Raw genomic sequence first — 21,213 nt, forward strand, 5'->3', positions numbered from 1 at the left:
AAAATGCGAAAAAAAAAATCAACAACCAAGCCGCATCCTTTGTGAAAAGTTTAGCAGAGCATTTCGCATGTGGATATAAATCTAATAATTCCTTTGCTGGCATCTGTTTGTTGTTGAGGCTTGCTCCGCTCCTTATGACCTAAAAGTACAGCAAGATGCAGCAAACCCCATTAAAAATGATGTGAATGCAGCTTTTTTGTTGCTCCTCTCCCCCCCCTTTTCACACATTTCCTCCCTGTTTTGGGATATTTTTTGCTTAGTCTTGTGATATTATTATTTATTTACTGTTATAATTTAATAGTAAAGATAGTATTTTTCATATGCTAGATGCAGTGATTACAATCTGGGTCTATAATGTTGATGTGTGTGTGCACGTATAAGTGGGTTTTTCATTGTATGATTCACAAAGTAAAAAAGGGAGAAGAAAGCGAAATGGGGACGTGGAAATGGCCTTCTTTTGAAGGAAAAATCGAATCTATTTTTCATTAGGTAATTTTTTTTTTTTTTTTTTTACTCTCTTTTAGACAGATGAAAATGAGAGCAGGAGAGGTCCTTATAGACTGCTTAGAGTCTGTTGAAGATACCAAAGGAAACAATGGAGAGAGAGGTAACTGCATACTTGGGGAAACTGTAAACTTTCTAAGATTTAACCTGCATAGGTTCATGGAAGCCCTGTCTGTTTTTTCTTGAACTTGGTTGGTATCAGTGGTGTGTTGAAGAAAGTAGATCCTGCCTGTTTCACAGGTCTGGCTCCCCTCGGAGTATTTTCAAATAGGATCTCGTGTTCAATGTTATGGGAGTTTGTTTAGAATTGAAGCCCTTCTAAGAATGATCAATTTATAAACATTGTTGCGATCTTTTGCTGTAATCCTGTGTGATGCCTCTTTTTCTCTAAGCTGATTTAAAGTGAATCAGTAAGGAATATGCATACGTAGTGTGCAAGGGCATTAAACAGCCAGCATGCTGTGATGACCCTTCCTGAGGCTGGATGTGCTGCTGCACACTGTACAGAATTGAAATTTGAATGTGACAGAGGGGTGAGGTTATTCATGAAGACAGCTGCAACAGTTAACTCACTGCCTTCTCCTCTTCTTCCTCCTCTCCTCCAGAGCACTGCACTAAGCGTGTCTCTGCATTTCTACCATTGGCAGGTGGATCTGAAATCAGTAGCTGTTCTTGGTTTGATTTTGAGTAACGCTGGCATATATTAGAGTTAGTTTTATTTGCTCCTTGCTGTATTTTCTCTCCTAGCATTAAAACCCAAAAAAGTGTTCAGTGATTTTTCTGCTAGTGTCCTGTGCTTTTTTCCTTTTTCCTGTCAAGGGGAAGGAGTATTCTGGTGTTTTAAAACTAGAGGTGAATATGTACCACAGAATAGAACATTTAATTTAATGGAAGTTATTCTGATTAAAAATATCTACACTCTTTATTTCCAGGTAGACTGCTTGTGACAAATTTGCGGATTATTTGGCGGTCACTGTCATTGCCCAGAGTCAATCTCTGTAGGTATCATCTCCTGTAAAAAACCTGCAAATTTTGTGCTCCTTTTGTGGTATTATTTAACAACAGTATTCATTATACTATAGTATAGTAAAATATAGTTCTGTTGTTTGTTAAAGTCTGAAATAAACTGTTATTAATGAATATTTGTTCAGGAACTGTTATAATAATTCATAGCCAAATATTCAATGTTTTGTCTCAGAACAGAAGTTGATGAGTATTTCAGGCATATTTTTTCATTTTGCCTATGTGGGATTTGTTTGGTTTTTTCTAGAAACAGAAGGTTTTAATTTCTTCACACCTTGTTTTACTCATATCTCTTGTTGCCACCTGTTTATTCACATTCTGTATTGTCCTACAGTTTTTCTACCCCACAGGTACTTGTCTTTCCAAATTTACTATTGTAAGCTCTGAATAAGGTTCAGATTTTAACTGTATGACTAGCTAGCGGATCTAGTGGTCTTTAATTTAATTTGCTGAAACAGGGGCAGGATGCACTTTATACCCAAATTATTTCCAGAGCTCAGTCTCCAATAGCCAGTCAATATAAAATCAGGATCCTGCTCATAATGTGTGTTAACTTACATTCTCTGTCTGTATTTACAAAATTAAAGAAAAAAAATTGTTTGGTTGTGTATTTAAGTTTTAGCATAGACCTTTTTTAGAGGAGATCACAAAAAACTTATGGAGTGGTTCAGAAGAAGCTCAAGGAAGTCTAATCTGCAGCTTTTAGAGTTTAAAATACTCTCTAAAAAAAATGTTACTGGGTGCCATTTTTGACCATTGCTGTTTCTTTTTGTTTTAGAAAATTTCTCATAAGCAACCTAGGAAATAGTTTATTTCTGGTATTTTCATAAGTATTAATTCTGTAAAGATTCAATAATCTACATAACTGCAACCACATCTGAGCTTTTGAAGAAGCAGAATCTTCCCAAAACAAATTCTCGTTCTACTTTGAGTATTTTTTTTGGTTTTGGAACCTCACTTTACTACTAGTGGTATCATTAGCAGGGTTGTTATTGACATTCACATTTAGCCCAGCACCAATTTAGTGCATCCGTTTGTTTTAGGAAGAAGGGCTAGGATTGTTTTTGGGTTTTATTTTGTATCAGGGCGTTACTGTAGAGGAGGAAAAGTGAAATTTATCTCTTTTTTCCTCTTCTTTTTGTTTCTTCTCCACCTATACTTTCCATTTTGCCTTTTTTTTTGTTAGTTTTTGTCAACCCCTTAGCTCTTCTACAAAGAATTGTATTGTTGCAGAGTGTTGTATTTATAAAGGTAAAATTTACAGGCAACATCGTGATGAAATGGACCTTCTTGAGGTAACAGTCAAAACACTGACATGAGGGAAATTCTGAGTAGATGTTAGGAGAAAAACATTCACAATGATGGCAGTCAAACAGTGAAACAGGTTCCCAGAGTGGTGGTGGAATCTCCTTCTTTGGAAATACACAAAAGTCAATTTTACAATACCCTGAGCAGTCAGATGGAGTTAGTCCAGCTTTGAGAAGAGCATTTGACCAGGCAACCTCCCAAGGTCCTTTCCAGCTTAAGTTAGTCTTTGTGGTTAACAGTCTGGGCCCTCATCGTAATATCAATGTATAATTCTGACAAGTACCATCAAAAGCTGTGCTACAGAGTTCAATATTATATGTGCAGTTTTGACTATTACTTTTTTTTTTTCTTTGCAAAACTGTTCTTTTTTTCCTTTCCTAACTTTCAGCTGTTGGTTACAACTGCATTTTAAATATAAGTACAAGAACTGCCAACTCGGTAAGTTTCCAAAAATACTTTTTAAAATAAGAAAAGAAGCCATAATTCATTGTTTATACTTACTGCACTGTATCAACTGCAAGAAGAGTAATAGAAATATAATGGGAGTTTAATTTTAAAAGTTGATAGAGTTTTACAGTTCTATAGGAGTGTGGTTTTAGTCAGGTTCCTGAGGCAGTAAAACTCTAATAATTACAGTGTTTTCTGGTTCTTCTGCCTTCTGTGGTTAGACAAGCACGTACTGGCTCATCCTATCTAAATTTAAGAGAGGTCTAGAGAGGCATTAATTTTGTGCAAGAAAGCTCTCAAATACATAACTTGAATTAACATGCAACCGTGGAGCCGTTTGTTTGGCTTGCAGCAAAGAACAAGCAGGGAGATTATGTAGGTTACCCGGACAGCCACATGGTAGCAAAGCCAAAAATACTGTTTCAGTCCTGGTACTGCAAATGTATTTACTTGAAGGATTTATTAGTCCTGATGGTAATGGAACTAATAGTTTCTCAAAAGAAAAAAAAAAGAAGTTAAGTTGGAGACTTAACTAAGTGGTAGATCCATGGTAGAATTGGGATTACACCTTCAGAGACACTATTTAGAAGAAGAATTTTAAAAATACATAAATATTATTTATTTCTTGTACAGTGAAGCTGCTGTATTGTCAAAATGTTGTTTCATTTTTTCCTTACAGAAATTACGAGGGCAGACAGAAGCTCTGTATATATTGACTAAGTGCAACAATACACGCTTTGAGTTCATATTCACCAATGTTGTCCCTGGGAGTCCCAGACTCTTCACTTCAGTTATTGCTGTACACAGGTAGCATGCTTAAAATAGAGTTTGTTCATTTACAAAATTAAATTAATCAAATATGTGGGATTTCTGCTGCTGATGGACCAAGTATATAACTGCCTATATTTAACATTCAGAAAGTTTTCCTAAAAGAGGAGCACATAGTCTCTGGAAGGAAGGGAGAGAATGATCACAAATTCTAGTTGATAAGTGTGCATAATGTAAATCAATGTGTATTAACACCGGTCATTGATCACAGTTTATACACCTTCTGTGTAGAAACTATCTGAACAAATAAATGTACAAAAGAGCTAATTTCAGTGTACATTTTCTATCTATAATTTCTGTCTAAAACAATTTCCTGTAATTTTGGACTACATAATGAGTTAAATCCTGGTCAAAACTGACAGCAAAATAGTGGGTGTTTCCCATCTAAAGACAAGTCAACCAAATGAATGTGTGCATAATACGTTACCATAGGTTTCTATTTATTTTTTATCTTATGGAAAATAAATAGTATATATGTGGACAATATAGAAAATCAAAATGGATGTCAATAAAAAACCCTTTTACGTTTAAAGATAACTTTATTGAGGAAAGCTGAAGTACAGTTTACATTGATGAAGTTTTAATAGTACTCTCATTTTTGTGCAAGGTGGTAAGGAAAGTTGAAAATATACAACATTTCATATTGGTGCTCAAACAGTAAAGATAATAGATAAGCTGGTAATGTGTAGTTTTTATTTTTTGCAGAGCTTATGAAACTTCTAAAATGTATCGTGATCTGAAGCTGAGAAGCGCGTTGATTCAAAACAAGCAACTGAGACTTTTACCACAAGAACAAATCTATGATAAAATCAATGGAGTTTGGAATTTATCAAGTGACCAGGTATAATGGAAAATGAGACTACAACGACTACAACAAAGTTAAAATGTTTTGGCTTTCATCTCGCAATTGTACTACTAGTTTTGTAACTTCAAAGGAAGTACCCTTAACTGAGTTTGCCAGCTGATGCATGCAGAGAAGCTGATCCTGTATCTTTGCTACTCAGTACGACAGAGTCTCTTTCTGGCAATCTGAAGTCTACATGATATGTCTAATATACAAGGAACTAGATATACAGTTCCTGTTAGAAAGATAGGAGTCTAAAGCTCTGTGCCATCCTGAAAGACAATCATGTTGTTTTGAAATTGCTCCACTGAATATTTATATGTTTACATGCAGCTTTGACTACAGTGTAAGACTAAATTGTCTTTTAATTACTGGAAGTTGAAAATACTAGAAAAGGAATCTATGTCTTAAAACATGGAAAAATAAAGACTTCAGGGAAAAATTAGAAAACATTTCTATTATTTTTCGGGGCATTAATTGCTAGTATTTCTCAGAGCCATGAAAAAAAATGGAAGCTGTTATTTCCATCTGTGCAATTTTAGTCCAGAATGGAAACGGGATCCATACTGACAAGCTAAAAACTTTTTTGCCCTCTGTTCCCTTGGCACACATCTCCACAATTGCCTAAGTTTAACCACATGCCATTAGACTTACACTACATGCCAATTCCAGATCAGTACAGTTAAGAACACTCCTAGATGCTTCATGTACTTCCATGAGGTCTGCTGTGCTGTGATTTGATCCTGCTTTGCTGCAGGTACTCCCAGCTATTTTCACTATTCAGGTGCTATAGCCTTCAAAGATTGGTTCTTGCTTCCTTGCAATCAGTAGAAGCATTTCGACTGGTTTTGGTGGGAAAGAATCAGGCTTTTATTGAATTAAGTATGAAGCTGTATCCTGCATGTGTTTAAATGGATTGCAGTATATCACATTTGGAAAAAAAGGCTCTATACTTCAAATCAGTTCTAACATACATTTTCTTTAATAGGGAAATTTAGGAACGTTTTTTATTACCAATGTGAGAATAGTTTGGCATGCAAATATGAATGACAGCTTTAATGTCAGCATACCTTATCTACAAATTGTAAGTATCTTAACCGTTTTCAATATGAAATGGCATAAGTTCAGTTCTTCAGTTAAAACTCCCAATATAAAATACTCCAGCTTGACAAAATTAAAATTTTAAATAACAGTTGAGATATTTAGTCTTACCAGTATCAACCACAGGGTAGATTTTTTTTTTTTTCTTTCACTCCAGATTAACTGTGTGCTTTCATGGGCAGGTACAGATTTCGAAAGTGGCTTGTATTTCCAATTTTCAAATTATTTCCCATGATGCTTTATGCAACCTACAAACACTGGGATTAATGATCTGAGCACCTGATGTTCAGAAATGAGCTGTTGCCTGTTGTTACTGCTTCTGATAGAAAAAGCTTTTCTCTGAGGTTCAGGGGTTCAGGTTTGTAATGGCAAATGGGAGAGAATGCTGATAGCTTCTAGAACCAGTAATAGGAATTAGTAATGTAAAAACAAAACAATTAAAAAACAGATAAAGCAGATTCTTGTAAAGTAATTCCAAAATTTTTAACAAACCATTTTTGCCTCTTTACCATTAGCGTTCAATAAAAATAAGAGACTCAAAGTTTGGCTTGGCACTTGTGATAGAGAGTTCTCAGCAGGTAAGGACCTTGAATAACCTTTTTTCATTGGTTAAATTTTTATTTATAATAATTCTTTAATTCTGAATTGTTACAAAGCTGTCTTAAGGTAATTGGAGTGTTCCTTCTGCATGGCCTTTTGAACATAGATTTTAAAAAATCCTCTTTGCACAGCTTAGAATGTCTGTAAGTTAAGGTCTATAGGGCTATTGTGAGTTAGAGTTTCTCTAAGTGAAGCAACAATTGGTCAGCATGTCTAGTTAAAGTAAAATAACTTAAAAACAGCATCTTCTGACAGATTAGCTTTGGGACCTAATTACTTCTGTACTTAAGACTGCTGCTTTTCATCTCTTTAACTTGTGTATCTGTTTTGCTGTAAGAGACAAAATTATTTTTCTTCAATTTGACCTTAAATCCAAAAATGCTTTTAATGGTGATTTTTTGAAAAAAAGTTCTACCAACTGTATTTGCTGTGTCTGAAAGCTTCAGTAATAACAACATCAAGATCTAACAGACTAAACATTGGGTGAGTAGCTAGGACTAAATTATTAGTATCACTTCTGAATTACTCCCACCCTTGTTTGTTTTTGTTTTTCTGTGTAAAAAGTTTGTTCCTCATTTATATAATGAGGTAACAGTTAAAACATTTACTTCAGAGAGAAACATTGCCATTGGTTTTATTTCACCCGTGGTTTAAGTGGCAGAATGAAAATAAGGTACTACCAAAATACAGATAATGTTTTATCAAAAAATTGACATTTACTGTCATTAAACTGCAAGTCCCTATCAGATAAGGGGAAAAAGTTGTTTAAATAATAAGGAAAACTAATAATTATGTCATCTTTTTTCTCTGTTATGTAGAGTGGAGGATATGTACTTGGTTTTAAAATAGACCCTGTGGAAAAATTACAGGAGGCAGTGAAAGAAATTAATTCACTTCACAGAGTTTATTCAGCTAACCCCATACTTGGAGTGGACTATGAAATGGAAGAAAAGGTACTCCACTCATTTATTTTAAATCAGATTAAGTATTGTGTTAACAGCAGTAATAAAAACATATTAAACAGATACGTAGATTTACTTCAGTGTTTTAATTTTCAGCCTCAACCTCTTGAAGACCTAACAGTGGAGCAGGTTCAAGATGATGTAGAAATAGAATGTGATGAACATACAGATGCTTTTGTGGTAAGCTGCTCCACAGAAACAAAAAAATAAAGTCATTCTTGTTTGGTTATTGGAATGTAAGCAATATACAGCTGTAGTCCTCTATTAAAGGTAAACTACAACTGAACTTTCTATATTTAATACACAACTTTTATTAAAATCCTGATTACTACAGGAGTTTATTCTGTGTGTGGATTTTTAACTTAAGAGCAAATTATTTTTCAAAATAAACAGTAGTAGATATTTAAAATAATAGTAGCAGCACTAGCACCAACCTTAGTTCCACCTGCTTTTCTTTTGGTGTCTCTTGCTGGTGCAGATAAGCTCTTATGTCTTCCTTTCCTTCCTTTTTCCTCACTTTTTACCTTGTTTTCTTTTCACTTTTGCATGTTTTTATTCAGTCTTCAAGTATGTTGAAGACCTACCTTTTCCTTAAAGGTAGATTCTACTGGTGCATTTGTCACCTGAATTAAATAACTGTGCTTTGCATATTCTAAAGTAAAACCTGCAAGCTGTAAATTATTAGAAGGTGATTGCTGCAATACGCATAGATCATCCCGGACCTGAGGAGTGGCTCCAGACCAGTATTCCATTGCAAGGTTGCAACTTCTTTTTTTTTTCGTTTTGCAGGCTTACTTTGCTGATGAAAACAAGGTAAGAATATATTTTTCTTAACATCAAATTAATTATGCTAAAATGAGAGAATAAAGTTTAAAAGTACCTTCTGTTTTATTTTCTCTTATCTCATGCATTAAAAAAAGCAACATGATGGGGAGCCTGTTTTTTCAGAAGAACTAGGACTTGCAATAGAGAAGCTAAAGGATGGATTCACACTCCAGGGACTCTGGGAAGTAATGACCTGATTTATATTGACACGTTTGTATCCTAAGCAAGGAAAGATTCTAATTTCTTACTGGATTTGTGAGGTCTGTAGAAGATAATTTAGAAATACCAGAGTAGCAGAGAAATAACATGCCAAAGCTAAAGAGCAGGCAAATACTAGATAATACACCTTCAGGATATGTCATAAAGGCAAGATTATTCAAAACCCTAATATGTGTAAAGCCTTTATTTTTATTATATTATTTCTGTACCTAGTGGGTGGGTTCCTAATATTAGAAGGGGTGGGGCCCCAGCTGCTGGTGAAAGCTCTGCCGCCTGCATGCAGTCCTGCTCCACAGGCCGCAGAAGCCTGGCCCTTCCTCTGGTCACATGGTGGAAGAACCTGAGAAGTCCCTGCTCTGTGTCCAGGGAAAAGGGCCTGGAAGACCCTCCCCACTACACACATGGCAGCTGCCATTTTATTTCAGCCACCATGATGTAAAAAGTTTTCATACTGCTTTGAAACTGGCTGGCTGCACATTTGGATACACTTCTCTGTACCCCAGGGCTTTTCAGGCATGTGACTGGCAGGACCAGACATCCCATCCTGCTTCCCCCCGAAGGTTGTCAGAGTAGGAAGCCCCCTCCATGGTGTTTCATGTCCCCCACCATGGTGTTTCAGCCACTTCATGGCAGATAGCCACCATTTTTTTTTTACAACTTCATGACTTGTATGCTTACATACTGCCCTGTGATTGGCTCCAGGACCAGCCACTGCCTGCCATTTTAACTGGATTTATGGCACACAAGGAAACCTCCTCTTCCTATGTACATGGAGACCACCATTTGAAATAGGGCACTGTGTGGTATATGGTTTGATGTTCAATTTGAAGTATTCATGTATTTATACATAATGATGTACTTTCCCATGATGATTATATCTACATCAAATTTCTGTAACTTGTTTAGTGTTGTGCAACCTAGAAATATCATCGTCTGCAGAACATTTTTGTACCTGGGCATATTGGCTGTGTCACTGCTGTGGGGCTGTTACTGATAACTTCGCCAAAAAGCAACACTGTTCCAAGTATTATTTCCTTGTCTCATGATTTTGTTAAATGCTCAGCACATATTATTCCAGGTACTCAGTTATAATCCAGATATCCTCATACAGGTGGTTTTTTTTTATTATTATTATTTTGTTTGACTAGAGCACATTTTTTAAGGAACAATCTGGAGAAAAGTGTACACACAAATAGCTTCTGTGTCTGAGTCATTAGACCTTTATGTTGTTATGTGTTAGAGAGAAATGAATCATTTATGGTTTAAAGGAAGATGCAGCTGTTATGTTTTCTAGTGAGATAAGACCTCTGTGCTATTTTCTATAAGTGGAAAAAGTCAAATGAGCTCTCCTCTCAGCTGTTGTTTTAGCAGCTGACTGTCAGAACAAATGAACTGTGGTGTGAATATAATTGTGTTGTTTGTAGAAAATCTTTCAAGGTATATATTTTAATGAAATACTACCTATATTGAAAAGCAATCATGATTTAAATAAATTTTGATAATGGTATACCTCACTGTAGATCTTGCACTCAGTTTTGTTTTGATCCTGTTTACATTACATTCTAAGAAGATTTTGCCATATGGGTAAAAAGCATTCTCTGTACAATCCTTCAAGGCACATTAAACAACTTAAAATCTTAAGTTTGTTCTGGATCTATATTACCACTTTTATTAAAAATCTGAATATTCCTGGTCTAAATTACAAAATCTTCAACATGTGTAATTTTTTCTGAATTCACACTTTTCAAACTACTACTGTTTGGAACTTTTTCAGTTTGAATTCAGATTTCTATTTTTATTTTTTAAATGTCACATCCATTAACTACTGTTGATATGGTGGGTTACATGGTTTTCAGTTTCTGTTCTACCTTTTTTTTGTATGTACTGTTTTCAATTTGTATAACAGCAGTTAACACTGTTTCTAGTACAGTCAAATTTAAAAGGATTGATGTCTACAGGTTATTTGAAATGAATGGTGTTTATAAAGAAGGGGTAGAGAGTTAATTTTAAATTATTTTTGAAAGCAGAACTTTGAACCTGGATAATGTGTATTTTATGTCTAAACAGTAGGGTTTTGTTTACAAATAAATACAACCCAATGGATATTAAGAAAACATTCAAAATTTATTTCAAAGTCTTATTATCAATATCTGAAGAAACTGCAGGTGAGATACGGGTATGTAAAAAACCAGTCTTAGCACATAGATAATTGATGCAAAGTTCTAGAGTTTTTTTAATAATCTTTATGACTGCAGCAATGACATGTATTAAACAACTCTGAGAAAGTGAACAGTAGTTAGCAGCTGACGACGATTAATATTTCTATTCCAGAATATTTGGTAGTGTATATTTGCAATCTTGCTCATGACTGTCTCACTGAGGGTCACATTCTGCTGTCCTTACTCATGCGAAGTAATTTCTTATATTGCACATAATCTCATTGATTCAATGTGGAGAATGATGGGAAGATCTAACCATAGTGACTAAAAGCAACAGTTGCTTCTTTCAGTCTTTTGACAGCTGCAAGAGCAACTCTTTTCCACACCATCCATCCTAAATTCCGACCTGTAAGAGTATGGACCTATAATTAGCTAGCAAGATTAAGTTGCAGAGGCTTCAGGCAGGGCAGAGCACATTGGTCTGCCTTTTTTACAGACAGACCTTTGGGCAGAAAACAGCTAAAGCTTTCTGCTCCCTCCCCTTTCCTAAGTATTTGCAAAATGGATTCACAAAGGGAACTCACTGAAGAACTCAGGCTTTACCAATCCACCCTTCTTCAGGATGGCCTCAAGGAACTCCTCGAAGAGAAAAAGTTTATAGATTGCTTTCTAAAAGCTGGTGACAGAAGCCTGCCTTGTCACAGATTGATTCTCTCAGCATGTAGTCCTTATTTCCGTGAGTATTTCTTATCTGAGCAAAATGAAGATAAAAAGAAGGAGGTAGTTCTCGATAACGTTGACCCCAGCATCCTGGATATGATTGTGAAATACCTTTATTCGGCAAGTATTGACCTTAATGATTCTAACGTACAAGATATTTTTGCCTTGGCCAGTCGCTTTCAGATTCCTTCTGTATTCACTGTGTGTGTCTCCTATCTTCAAAAGAGGCTTGCTGTTGGTAACTGTCTGGCCATCCTTCGATTAGGTGTTCTGCTTGACTGCCCAAGACTTGCGTTTTCTGCCCGTGATTTTGTTTCAGATCATTTTCTGCAGATCTGCAAAGAAGAGGACTTCATGCAGCTTGCTCCTCATGAACTTATCTCAATTATTTCGCCTGACAGCTTGAATGTAGAGAAGGAAGAACTGGTATTTGAAGCAGTAATGAGATGGGTCCGAACAGACAAGGAGAACAGAGTGAAGAGCCTGGGGGAAATTTTTGACTGCATACGTTTTCGTCTTATGCCAGAAAAATATTTCAAAGAGCATGTTGAGAAGGATGATGTAATTAAAAGCAACTCAGACCTTCAGAAGAAAGTAAAGATTATTAAAGATGCTTTTGCTGGAAAATTACCTGACTCTAGCAAAAGTACAGAAAAGTCAACCAAAGGGGAGGTGAATGGCGATGTAGGAGATGAAGATTTATTGCCTGGCTACCTAAATGACCTTCCCAGGCACGGCATGTTTGTCAAAGACCTAATTCTTCTGGTTAATGACACTGCTGCAGTAGCTTATGATCCTCTGGAAAATGAATGTTACCTAGCAGCCCTGGCAGAACAGATTCCCAGAAATCATTCCAGTATAGTCACCAAACAAAATCAGGTCTACGTTCTTGGAGGACTATATGTGGAAGAGGAGAACAAGGATCAGCCTTTCCAGTCATACTTCTTCCAGGTATAAGCTTTCTAATGGTTGGTGCAATAGCACGTGCTTGTAAGAATTACTGAAAAGTAACTGAGTCTGAGTATTCTGAGTCCATGCAAGTGGGTTGTCTAGTCTCTCTTTACTATCGATGAAGAGAAGTGTTTCTAGAGGCTGTTTCTGTCTCGGAGAGATAAATGAAACCAAGGGATTTCCATCAAGCCTCTGGTGAGATCTTGGAAAAGATTAAAAAGTTACTATTATATCTAGGCACTGCCTTTATTTGTTTAAGGCCCAGATTTTTTCATGGTACAGATGCCTAAATTTAAGCCTAATTATATTTTTGTAAAATACCTTTTGTGAATTTCTGTTAACTTCCCTGAAAGTTGAGTGCTTAGTTGCTTTAGATCTAATGAGATGTCTTTCTTTTTTTGCATCTGAAATATTTTCATTGCAGCAGTAATGTGCATATTCTAAATGCCACTTCTGTCTCTAGAATTCCAGAAATCCTTTTGTCACATCTAAATTTGAAAACATAAGGACATTCTGAAAAATGTAATTTAGAGGTAGAATGTTGTTTTCTTGGCAAACTGTTAACATCAGTACAGTAAATACCATGTTTCAACCAAGCACATAATTTTATGTTTTGTATAAATATAAGGCCATGTAATACAAACTAACTTCTGCAACATACTTTAGAAAAATTAGCAAAAATACAGTTTGGCATGCTTACACCATAAACTAAATCTGCTGTGTTTTTAGCTATCTGGCTATATGCTTTGGGCAATATTTAAACTACCTCATCATGAATTATGCAGTATGCTTCTGGCCATGTCCTGTCTTTAAGCACCTTGGCCTAAAGAGTGAAAATGGGTCCTGTTTCAATACAAAATAAGGCAGAGTGATAAGCAGTGGTAGGATTTTAAAGTCTTCAGGTATTAAAAAATGCAGATATTAAGTGTTTATAAGTGTAGGGCTTACTGATTTCACACATAAGAAAAGAGCTGGTTTGAGGCATTTGTTATGAGAGGGAAGTCTTAGTTTGCTAGAAAGGGATTAGCAGTGTTTAATTTCCTTACATAGGTGCAAACCACTAAGCACTGAAGCACAAAAGTTGTTACAGAAATATTCTAATAGAAATACTGTGTTGATGTCATAATGCATAAATTCCAGAACCGAATAGCCTAAGTCTCAGGCTACTAGAAAGGGATCTCTAAGAAACGGAACCTCAAGACTGATATTAAAAATTGATGAAGTTTTCAGAATCCTACTTTATATGTTTACATCCATTTCCTGAAATTCTGCTCTCTCACTTGTCACCTTTAAGGTTGCTTGCTGCTGCTACTGCCTATAGCTAAAGTACTCATCTGCATGACCCACGAGGCTAATTCCTCTAAAATGTTTATGTGGTGCCAACCCGATTTTCAGCTAATGATCTCCCTTTCTCCACCAGTGAAGCACCTGTTACCATTTTAGTTGGTAGCTGGCAACCCAGGAGAAAACAAGGCTTCCACTGTCTCAAAACCGCATGACTAGTTTATGCCCTATCATCAGTAGATATGTCAAGACTGATTCACTAAGCATGCTGTGATTTGTGTTGGATACATCTTCACATTATGCCACCCAGATCCAGCTACTGGGTCAATCTATGTCCATGAACTAAATTTAAATTTCACTGTTGCAATAAAACTTCCTGTCCAATAGAGGTGGTCTGTCAAAACTGGGAGATGCATTTCAGTACAAAGGCCTTGATTGTGGAACCTATTTCTGGAAAAAAGATGTCACTGAGCTAAACTCAGATCTGATTACTTCAGTTGAACTTTTCTCTTGCTTTCTATCAAATGCCTTTACACTTGCGCAAACTCCCTTTTTACCTTCCCTTTCTGTATGTCGTGAAGCAAATCTACATGCAATAGAAAACAGAAAATACTCTTCTAATGTTAGAGAGCATTGAGGTTCAATTGTAAGTTCTTAGATCAAAACAAAAATTAAGCACCACACTTACAGGAAAATATTGTTTGGGTTTGTTCTTTATTCTGCCCTCCTTCTGCTGCTTCTCCTTAGGTGTTTTCAACATACTGGATGTAAATTGAGACAGCTGTGGGAGTACGTCAGTAGGGATGACATCAAGTGTTATTGCCAATGGATCTGTACTGCCTGCTTTTTTTTTGCATAGGAGTTAAGTCTTTATTTGTTGCCTTCAGAGATCCTGGGAGCTTTAGAGGGTATTTGTGATGAAGCACCACCTCTTTTGCTCTAGGGATTGCAGAAGAAACATCTGTGCCATTTGCCATGTAATATTTCCTGGTCATTAAGAGGAATGGTGTAAGGAAGTCTGGCATCTCATTGTAGCAATGAGCACAACCAACTAAACGTATAGGTGTGGGGAACAGGAGTACCTGCTTCCTTCAGGCAGGAGGAACAACTTGTTCTTTCCAACATGTGATAGGGAGCCCAGAGAGTGAGGGACCTTTAAACAATGAAGAACAGCTTAATAATGAGCCAAAGAAACTGTGAGGATGAGTGAGGGTGAGCAGATGCGAAGAGAGCTTTGTGGCATTGACTCTGCTAGGTCTCGGCACCATGAAGCATGGATGGGTAGAAGTAATCATTCATTAGCTACACTGGAGGTGCAGGTAGGTTCTTGAGGCAAGCAGATGAGCTGTTGAGAGACCGTGAGTACAATTAGACTAACTTTGTAGAACAATGTTCATTGTGGGGATTTTTACTATTTGCCTTTCCTAACGCTTCCTGTTCTGATGCTCTTTCAGCTGGATAACATTGCTGGTGAGTGGGTTGCCCTTCCTCCACTGCCGTCAGCCAGGTGTCTCTTCGGGCTGGGAGAGTCAGACAACAAGATCTATGTAATTGCAGGCAAGGACCTTCGCACTGAGGAGTCTCTAGATTCAGTATTGTGCTATGATCCTGTGTATGTTTACATTTAATTCTGCCCTCTGAGGACATGTAAATAGCCTGTTGTTAGTTGAAAGAGCCTAACAGTGATGATATTCTTGTTCCAGGGCAATGAAATGGGGTGAGATCAAAAAACTACCCATGAAAGTATATGGCCATGCTACTGTCTCAAACAACGGATTGATATATTGTCTTGGTGGAAAAACTGATGATAAGTGAGTCTCTAAGTCTTTTCATTACAATTCATAACATTATTTGGTTGGTCCTTTATAGACGATATGTCCACACACTCGGAAATCAGGGGTTTGGTTTTTTACATCTCTGGAGTAAGGCTGTTAACCATTTGGCAGAGGGGAACACATTATGGTGTGTCTTTTTAATGATAAGGTAAAATTGCATATAAATTGCAATCCCAACTAATTATTTTAATGACTATCCTTTTTTCCAAGGCAGACTGTACTTACGCTGCAGACACATTAGTAATAGATAGCTATGAGGACCCTCACTGAAAGTGTTATTTCTTTCCAGATAGAAATACTTGGATGCCATGGAATTCATGTGCAAATTTTTTGAATTTTCTGACGTGTAATGCCTGTTACATCTTAATGGGTACAACATCAGGAAAATCAAAGCCTTCTCTCACACTAAACATGTGAGGGTAATTTTTCAGTGTTTGTGTAGGGGACATTTAAGATACAAGTTTGTCAAATCAGCCAAAACAGCAGCATAATCTTTCTTTCTAACCTTTGTCATATGTTCCTCCACAACACTCCCCCTTGAACAGAACATGGTGGGAACAGACGTTGTCTTTCCCTTGTAAGGTACAGTGAAATCAGTGCCCTGTGTAAGCAGCATTTAACATTTGATTTAGTTCTACGGATGTGATCAGTGCTTTGTTGACCTGCAAAGATTCCCAGATTGGGTACAAGAATGGATCGTGTGAAGAGGAAAGTGGTGTTATACATAAACCCCCACAATCCACCTCAACTAGGTCTCACTTGGAAAAAGCCAGAAGTTCATTTGAAATGATCACAGGTTTTCTGTTCCCTCCCCAGGAAATGCACTAATAGAGTATTTGTATACAATCCCAAGAAAGGAGACTGGAGAGACCTGGCTCCAATGAAAGTGGCCCGCTCGATGTTTGGAACAGCCATCCATAAGGGCAAGATTGTCATTGCAGGTGGTGTCACTGAAGAAGGCCTTACTGCATCTGTTGAAGCTTTTGATCTGACCACCAATAAGTGAGTGCAATATTAAAGCTATTTTCAAGCAAATGTTTTATCATCTAGGCTTTTAGGAGCTCAGAGATATGAGTCACAAAGGTGTTCAGGTGCCAATACTCCCACTTGGTCTACCTTCACATTATTAACTAAGAGGTGGTATCTCTGGCCATTTTTCTTGCCCCCACATGCATTTCCCATGCTGGCGTAGCTATGTTAGAACCATGATTAAAGTACTCGTGTAGCAAAAATAACCCATCCTCTAATATTTTTTTTTTTTTAAGTCTGATTATTTTCCTTATTTAGTTGACCACACAGGCACATAATCAGGTGTCCTGGCACAACGGGAGAAGTGGAAGACATGGGCAAGGGCCGCGCAATCTTGCTGAAACTGCACTGGCACTAAACACAAAATCCCAGCAAGAGAAATTGGGTGCCTCAACAGGACTAGCTGGATGTCCTTTGAGAACAGGGCCTTTGTGATGTCTTGCTGGTCACTTACCTTGGTTTTAAATGCATGCTCTGAAAAATTACACAAAAAAAGCAATGACAAGAGAATAAGCCGTACCTGGAATTAGCTCACTTATTTGATCCAGATACTTTCCCATGTTCTCCCTTACAGGAAGAATCTTTGGCAGTCAGCATCCCTCAAATGTTTATGATTTTCCAGGAGTGTCTGTGTGTCTTTCTGCTCTTAATTTTCTTTTTTGTTGCTTTTGTTACTTTTCCTGTCATTGTATTTAAAACTTTCATTAAAAATAGTATCAGTAAAGCTTTATTTTGATAGCTCAAACTTGTAAGTGATCCTGGGTGCACCTTTATTTTATTAATAAGCACTTCTATATAAACGCATTTGGCTGTGCTGTCTTCACTGACAGGTGGCATTGCAGCCATCAACCTCACAACTAAAGCTTTAAGTTAAATGTGTGCTATCCCAAAGAGACTTGCTTATAAAATTTAACAATACAGGATGTGAACTATGAACAAGAACTTCTATGAGGGAACTTTGGACTTCACACTTTCTATAGAAGGCAATGGAAAAGTAAAGGCCATTTTGTTAATGTGATGCTGAGCATGTTCTTCTCTTCCATTGTTCAGAAACGCATGCAGCTTGTGAGCTGAAAAATCTTCAGATTCTTGTCTTGGTTTACTCTTTTTTGTTACAGCCAAGTCACACAGACAAGACAGACATATTGGTCTATTAGTTTTGTTGTTGACACTATCCCTAAGTGAGATGTTTGTACGTTTTATATGTTCATTCCATCAGTACAGGCACACAGAGCAGCACGGAGTCCCCAGGCAGGTGCAAAGGAGGAACTTTATTTACAAAATACCCGGCCTTTTTATGCAACCATTAGTTTACATACTTTTTAGGCACAACAAACCCACTTTAACCAAACACCAAACACCATGGTGCAAATACCCAGCATGCCTCGCCCCCTCTGTTCTAAGTAAGGCACTCCCCCAGAGCCCTGCTCTGCTCAGCCTAAGTGACAGGCCGGAGCCGTGATTTTGCCAGGCCTTCCCTTACAAAGCTGTACATATTGGCTACCGTTCATAGGTGTGAATTGGCAGAAAAATTGGAATTATGCTCATGGGCTCCAGTGACCTTTTTAAAAATCAAATTAAGTCAATTCTACTTGAAATTAATATGCATTTTGGAAACTACAGGAGAAAGTGAGAGTGGCTGTGGAACAATACATCCGTATAAAGAGGATTACTGATGATGGGACCAGGTGACCTGTAAGAAGTGGTCTCTGGGAAGATATGTTATCACTGTGTGATTCCATCACTTCAGATTTGCAGGAACTCCCTGTGGAGATGGAGCTGCTGAAACTCACTGCTGATCTCAGAATTTTTTTCTTTTACTAAACAATTCACTCAAATGTCCTTGGTACCTGAATTATGTCACTCAGAAGTGTATTTTACTGCATTCTGTTTAGAGTACTTCTCATGTGTTTAACTTAGAATTTTCATTTCCTCTTTAGGTGGGAGATTATGCCTGAATTTCCCCAAGAAAGAAGTTCCATCAGTTTAGTCACCTTAAGTGGAGCTTTGTATGCTATTGGAGGCTTTGCAATGGTTCAGCTTGAATCTAAGGAATTTGCACCCAGTGAAGTCACTGACATATGGAAGTAAGTTTAATTTTAATCACACTTTCCTGGTGGAAAGCTGTATCTACAATGCAGGTTTGCAGACACTAGAAGATGAAGTTAGTTTTCTGTTTAACCCTGGAAACGAACCATAGCACAGGCTGTAAAGCACTTGTTGACAGATAGATAGAAATGTTTGTAAAAAATAAAGATCATACTTGGATCTAATGACTACTTCCACCTACTAGTAATTTGAACAGTCTGAGTCATGGAGTAAATTGCCGTATGTTGTAGCAGGTTTAGCCTTGCAAGTATACCATTACAACATTCTGTTTTGTGATGTTCTTATGCAGAGAAGCCTGTACACACACAGGTTTGTACATACTCATGTGTTAATAGGTGAGTAATTTTTCCAGGAGAATCAGAAATCCCTATCTCCTAGCTTTTTCTCTCTAAATCACAGTAGCAGTGATGAAACATCACGTCTGCTGTGATTATTCAGTTGCTGAAGTAAATTGTGGAGTTTTAACTGGCAGGATAGGAAGGAGTCCAGAAAAAAAACCAAACACCTTTATAAGTAAGAAGCTGAAAAAATTCCAAAGGGATACTTAAGTCAAGGAGGAAGCTTTTATAGAAGTAACTACAGTCTGACACAGGCCAGTAACAAGCTTTAGGAGACAGGAAAAGGACAACTGACATGAACGAGAACATATATTCTGTTCTGAAGGACAAAGCAGCCTTTTGTGGCATCCTTTAGCACGTACTTCCTACAAGCCTTTGCAACATGTGGACCATCCTCCTCGTAGCTGTATGATGAAGCATCAAACTCAAATTTTAGGGAGCTATGTCCTGACCTTATTTTGTTAAATGCAGGTATGACGATGAAAAGAAGGAATGGGTTGGCATACTGAAAGAGATCCGATATGCTACTGGAGCCTCCTGCCTGGCTACACGCTTAAACCTCTTCAGATTGTCAAAATTGTAAACAAAATGCTGAAAAATGTGATAGGGTGAGGGAATTTTGATAGCCTCTTCTGGTTTTGTTGCATGGAAGCCCCCAAATCATACAGAGTTTTGTAGCAGCATACTAATTAACTGTTAATAACTGTTTTAACAGTTCATCTGTCTGTCCCTGTCTTAAGATATTTACAAGCTAATCAACAAGAACTGAAGTTTTGCCAGCTTTTAAAATCCTGAAGAATCCCAATTCATTTTGATTAGAATAAATTAAGATTTCAGAGACAACTCCCATTTTTCACTCTGTGGAACTGCCAATGAAACTAGTTAGACTTCCCTACACTCGGACAGTCCAGGATATTGGTGGCTTATCCTCCAAACAGTGCCCCAGAATTAACTGTTAAGTTAAATATAACTAGTAGGTAGCTAATTTTATTCTAACTGGCTCTTATACAGCTTGATTTTCCCCTTCAGCACTGTGTATATATCCTGCATTATTCAGCCATATCTTGAAAATAAAAATACTTTAGCCTGGAACTGAGGTGCATACTGAAAACAGAAGTGGCCTGATACAAATGCCAATGTCAGCCAAAGCTGTAATAATATCCAGACACAAGGAAAGAGAGACGTTCACAAGGTTAATAGCTCTACTGTTTCACCTACTACGTTTTGGGTTCTAGTAGCAAGGGTTTTCCACTTTTTTATGCTTTTGTATTTATTTCTAAAGCAAATATTTTATGGAAGTTTTTCTTAGAGGTCTGAGAGCATTAGCAAGCATTCATGAAAAAGTTCTAGAAGAACTGATCATCAGCAAATAACTACAGCAGAGAGGACTTTGCCATCTAATAAAAAGTTGATGCATTTTGATGCCAAAACTTGTAACAATTAAACTTTGTTCTTAAAACTGTTAAAGTGTCACTTGATAGTGTCTCTTTTAGCGACCAGCTTATCAGCATTATCATATTGACAGGACACAAATTTCTTAGTACAGCTTTTGTCCAAAACAGAGCACTCATCTTCTTAAAGTACAGCATGCCTGCCATTTTTATAGAGTATCTCTTCAAACGATTTCTCCACTAAATAAAGAGGATGTCATAAATCTCAGGGATGTCCTGAATCTAAGTACAACTTAGCAGGAAACCTGGAAAAGAAGCCCACCACATCTGGCTGAATAGCAATTCCAACTATCAAATGACCCTTGCATTGCCTTCCTAGGATACAGAGGTAAACACATGGCAAAGGCACAGCCATCACAGCTTATTGCAGTATGTTACTGTACACCAGTACTTAATCCGTGGGACATCCTTTCTGTTTTTCCCTTTAGTACTCAAATCTTCAGCTGTTCTTTGCATCATTTCATTGGCTCCACTGAAACGTCTGGTTTACACCAGCCATCTGCTGTAACTCACTGATCTAATTTAGATAGAATAACTTCAAAAAAGCAAAAGCAGCACATTTTACTGAAATAGTCCTGTTGCGCTTTTCTTAGATGCCCTTTCTTGTTGTGGTGAGCAGAGCCCGCCCTAGGCAGGGATCGGCGTGGGGAAGATCTGGCGATGTAACGGAAAGCTC

The 21,213-nt window shown here is 37.2% G+C and overlaps 2 protein-coding genes across 2 annotated transcripts; both read left to right on the forward strand.

The window, feature by feature from the left end:
• Positions 1-519: 519 nt before the first annotated feature.
• BBS5 (Bardet-Biedl syndrome 5) lies at positions 520-8,755 on the forward strand (the record flags this gene model as incomplete). Its single annotated transcript, XM_008939093.1, has 11 exons — positions 520-607; positions 1,437-1,502; positions 3,224-3,273; positions 3,962-4,089; positions 4,816-4,951; positions 5,943-6,038; positions 6,571-6,633; positions 7,474-7,608; positions 7,714-7,797; positions 8,407-8,430; positions 8,538-8,755. Coding segments are annotated over 11 exons (972 nt in total), but the record flags the coding sequence as incomplete, so codon positions are not given.
• A 2,481-nt stretch (positions 8,756-11,236) lies between these two features.
• KLHL41 (kelch-like family member 41) lies at positions 11,237-19,680 on the forward strand. The gene is made up of 6 exons (XM_008939094.1): positions 11,237-12,491; positions 15,230-15,387; positions 15,479-15,586; positions 16,427-16,612; positions 18,580-18,726; positions 19,558-19,680. The coding sequence occupies exons 1-6, from the start codon at positions 11,382-11,384 to the stop codon at positions 19,667-19,669; spliced, it is 1,821 nt and encodes a 606-aa protein (XP_008937342.1). The 5' UTR covers positions 11,237-11,381; the 3' UTR covers positions 19,670-19,680.
• The last annotated feature ends 1,533 nt before the right edge of the window (positions 19,681-21,213 follow it).

This window comes from Merops nubicus, unplaced genomic scaffold, assembly GCF_000691845.1.
Source record: "Merops nubicus isolate BGI_N331 unplaced genomic scaffold, ASM69184v1 scaffold4744, whole genome shotgun sequence".
Lineage (NCBI taxonomy): Eukaryota > Metazoa > Chordata > Aves > Coraciiformes > Meropidae > Merops > Merops nubicus.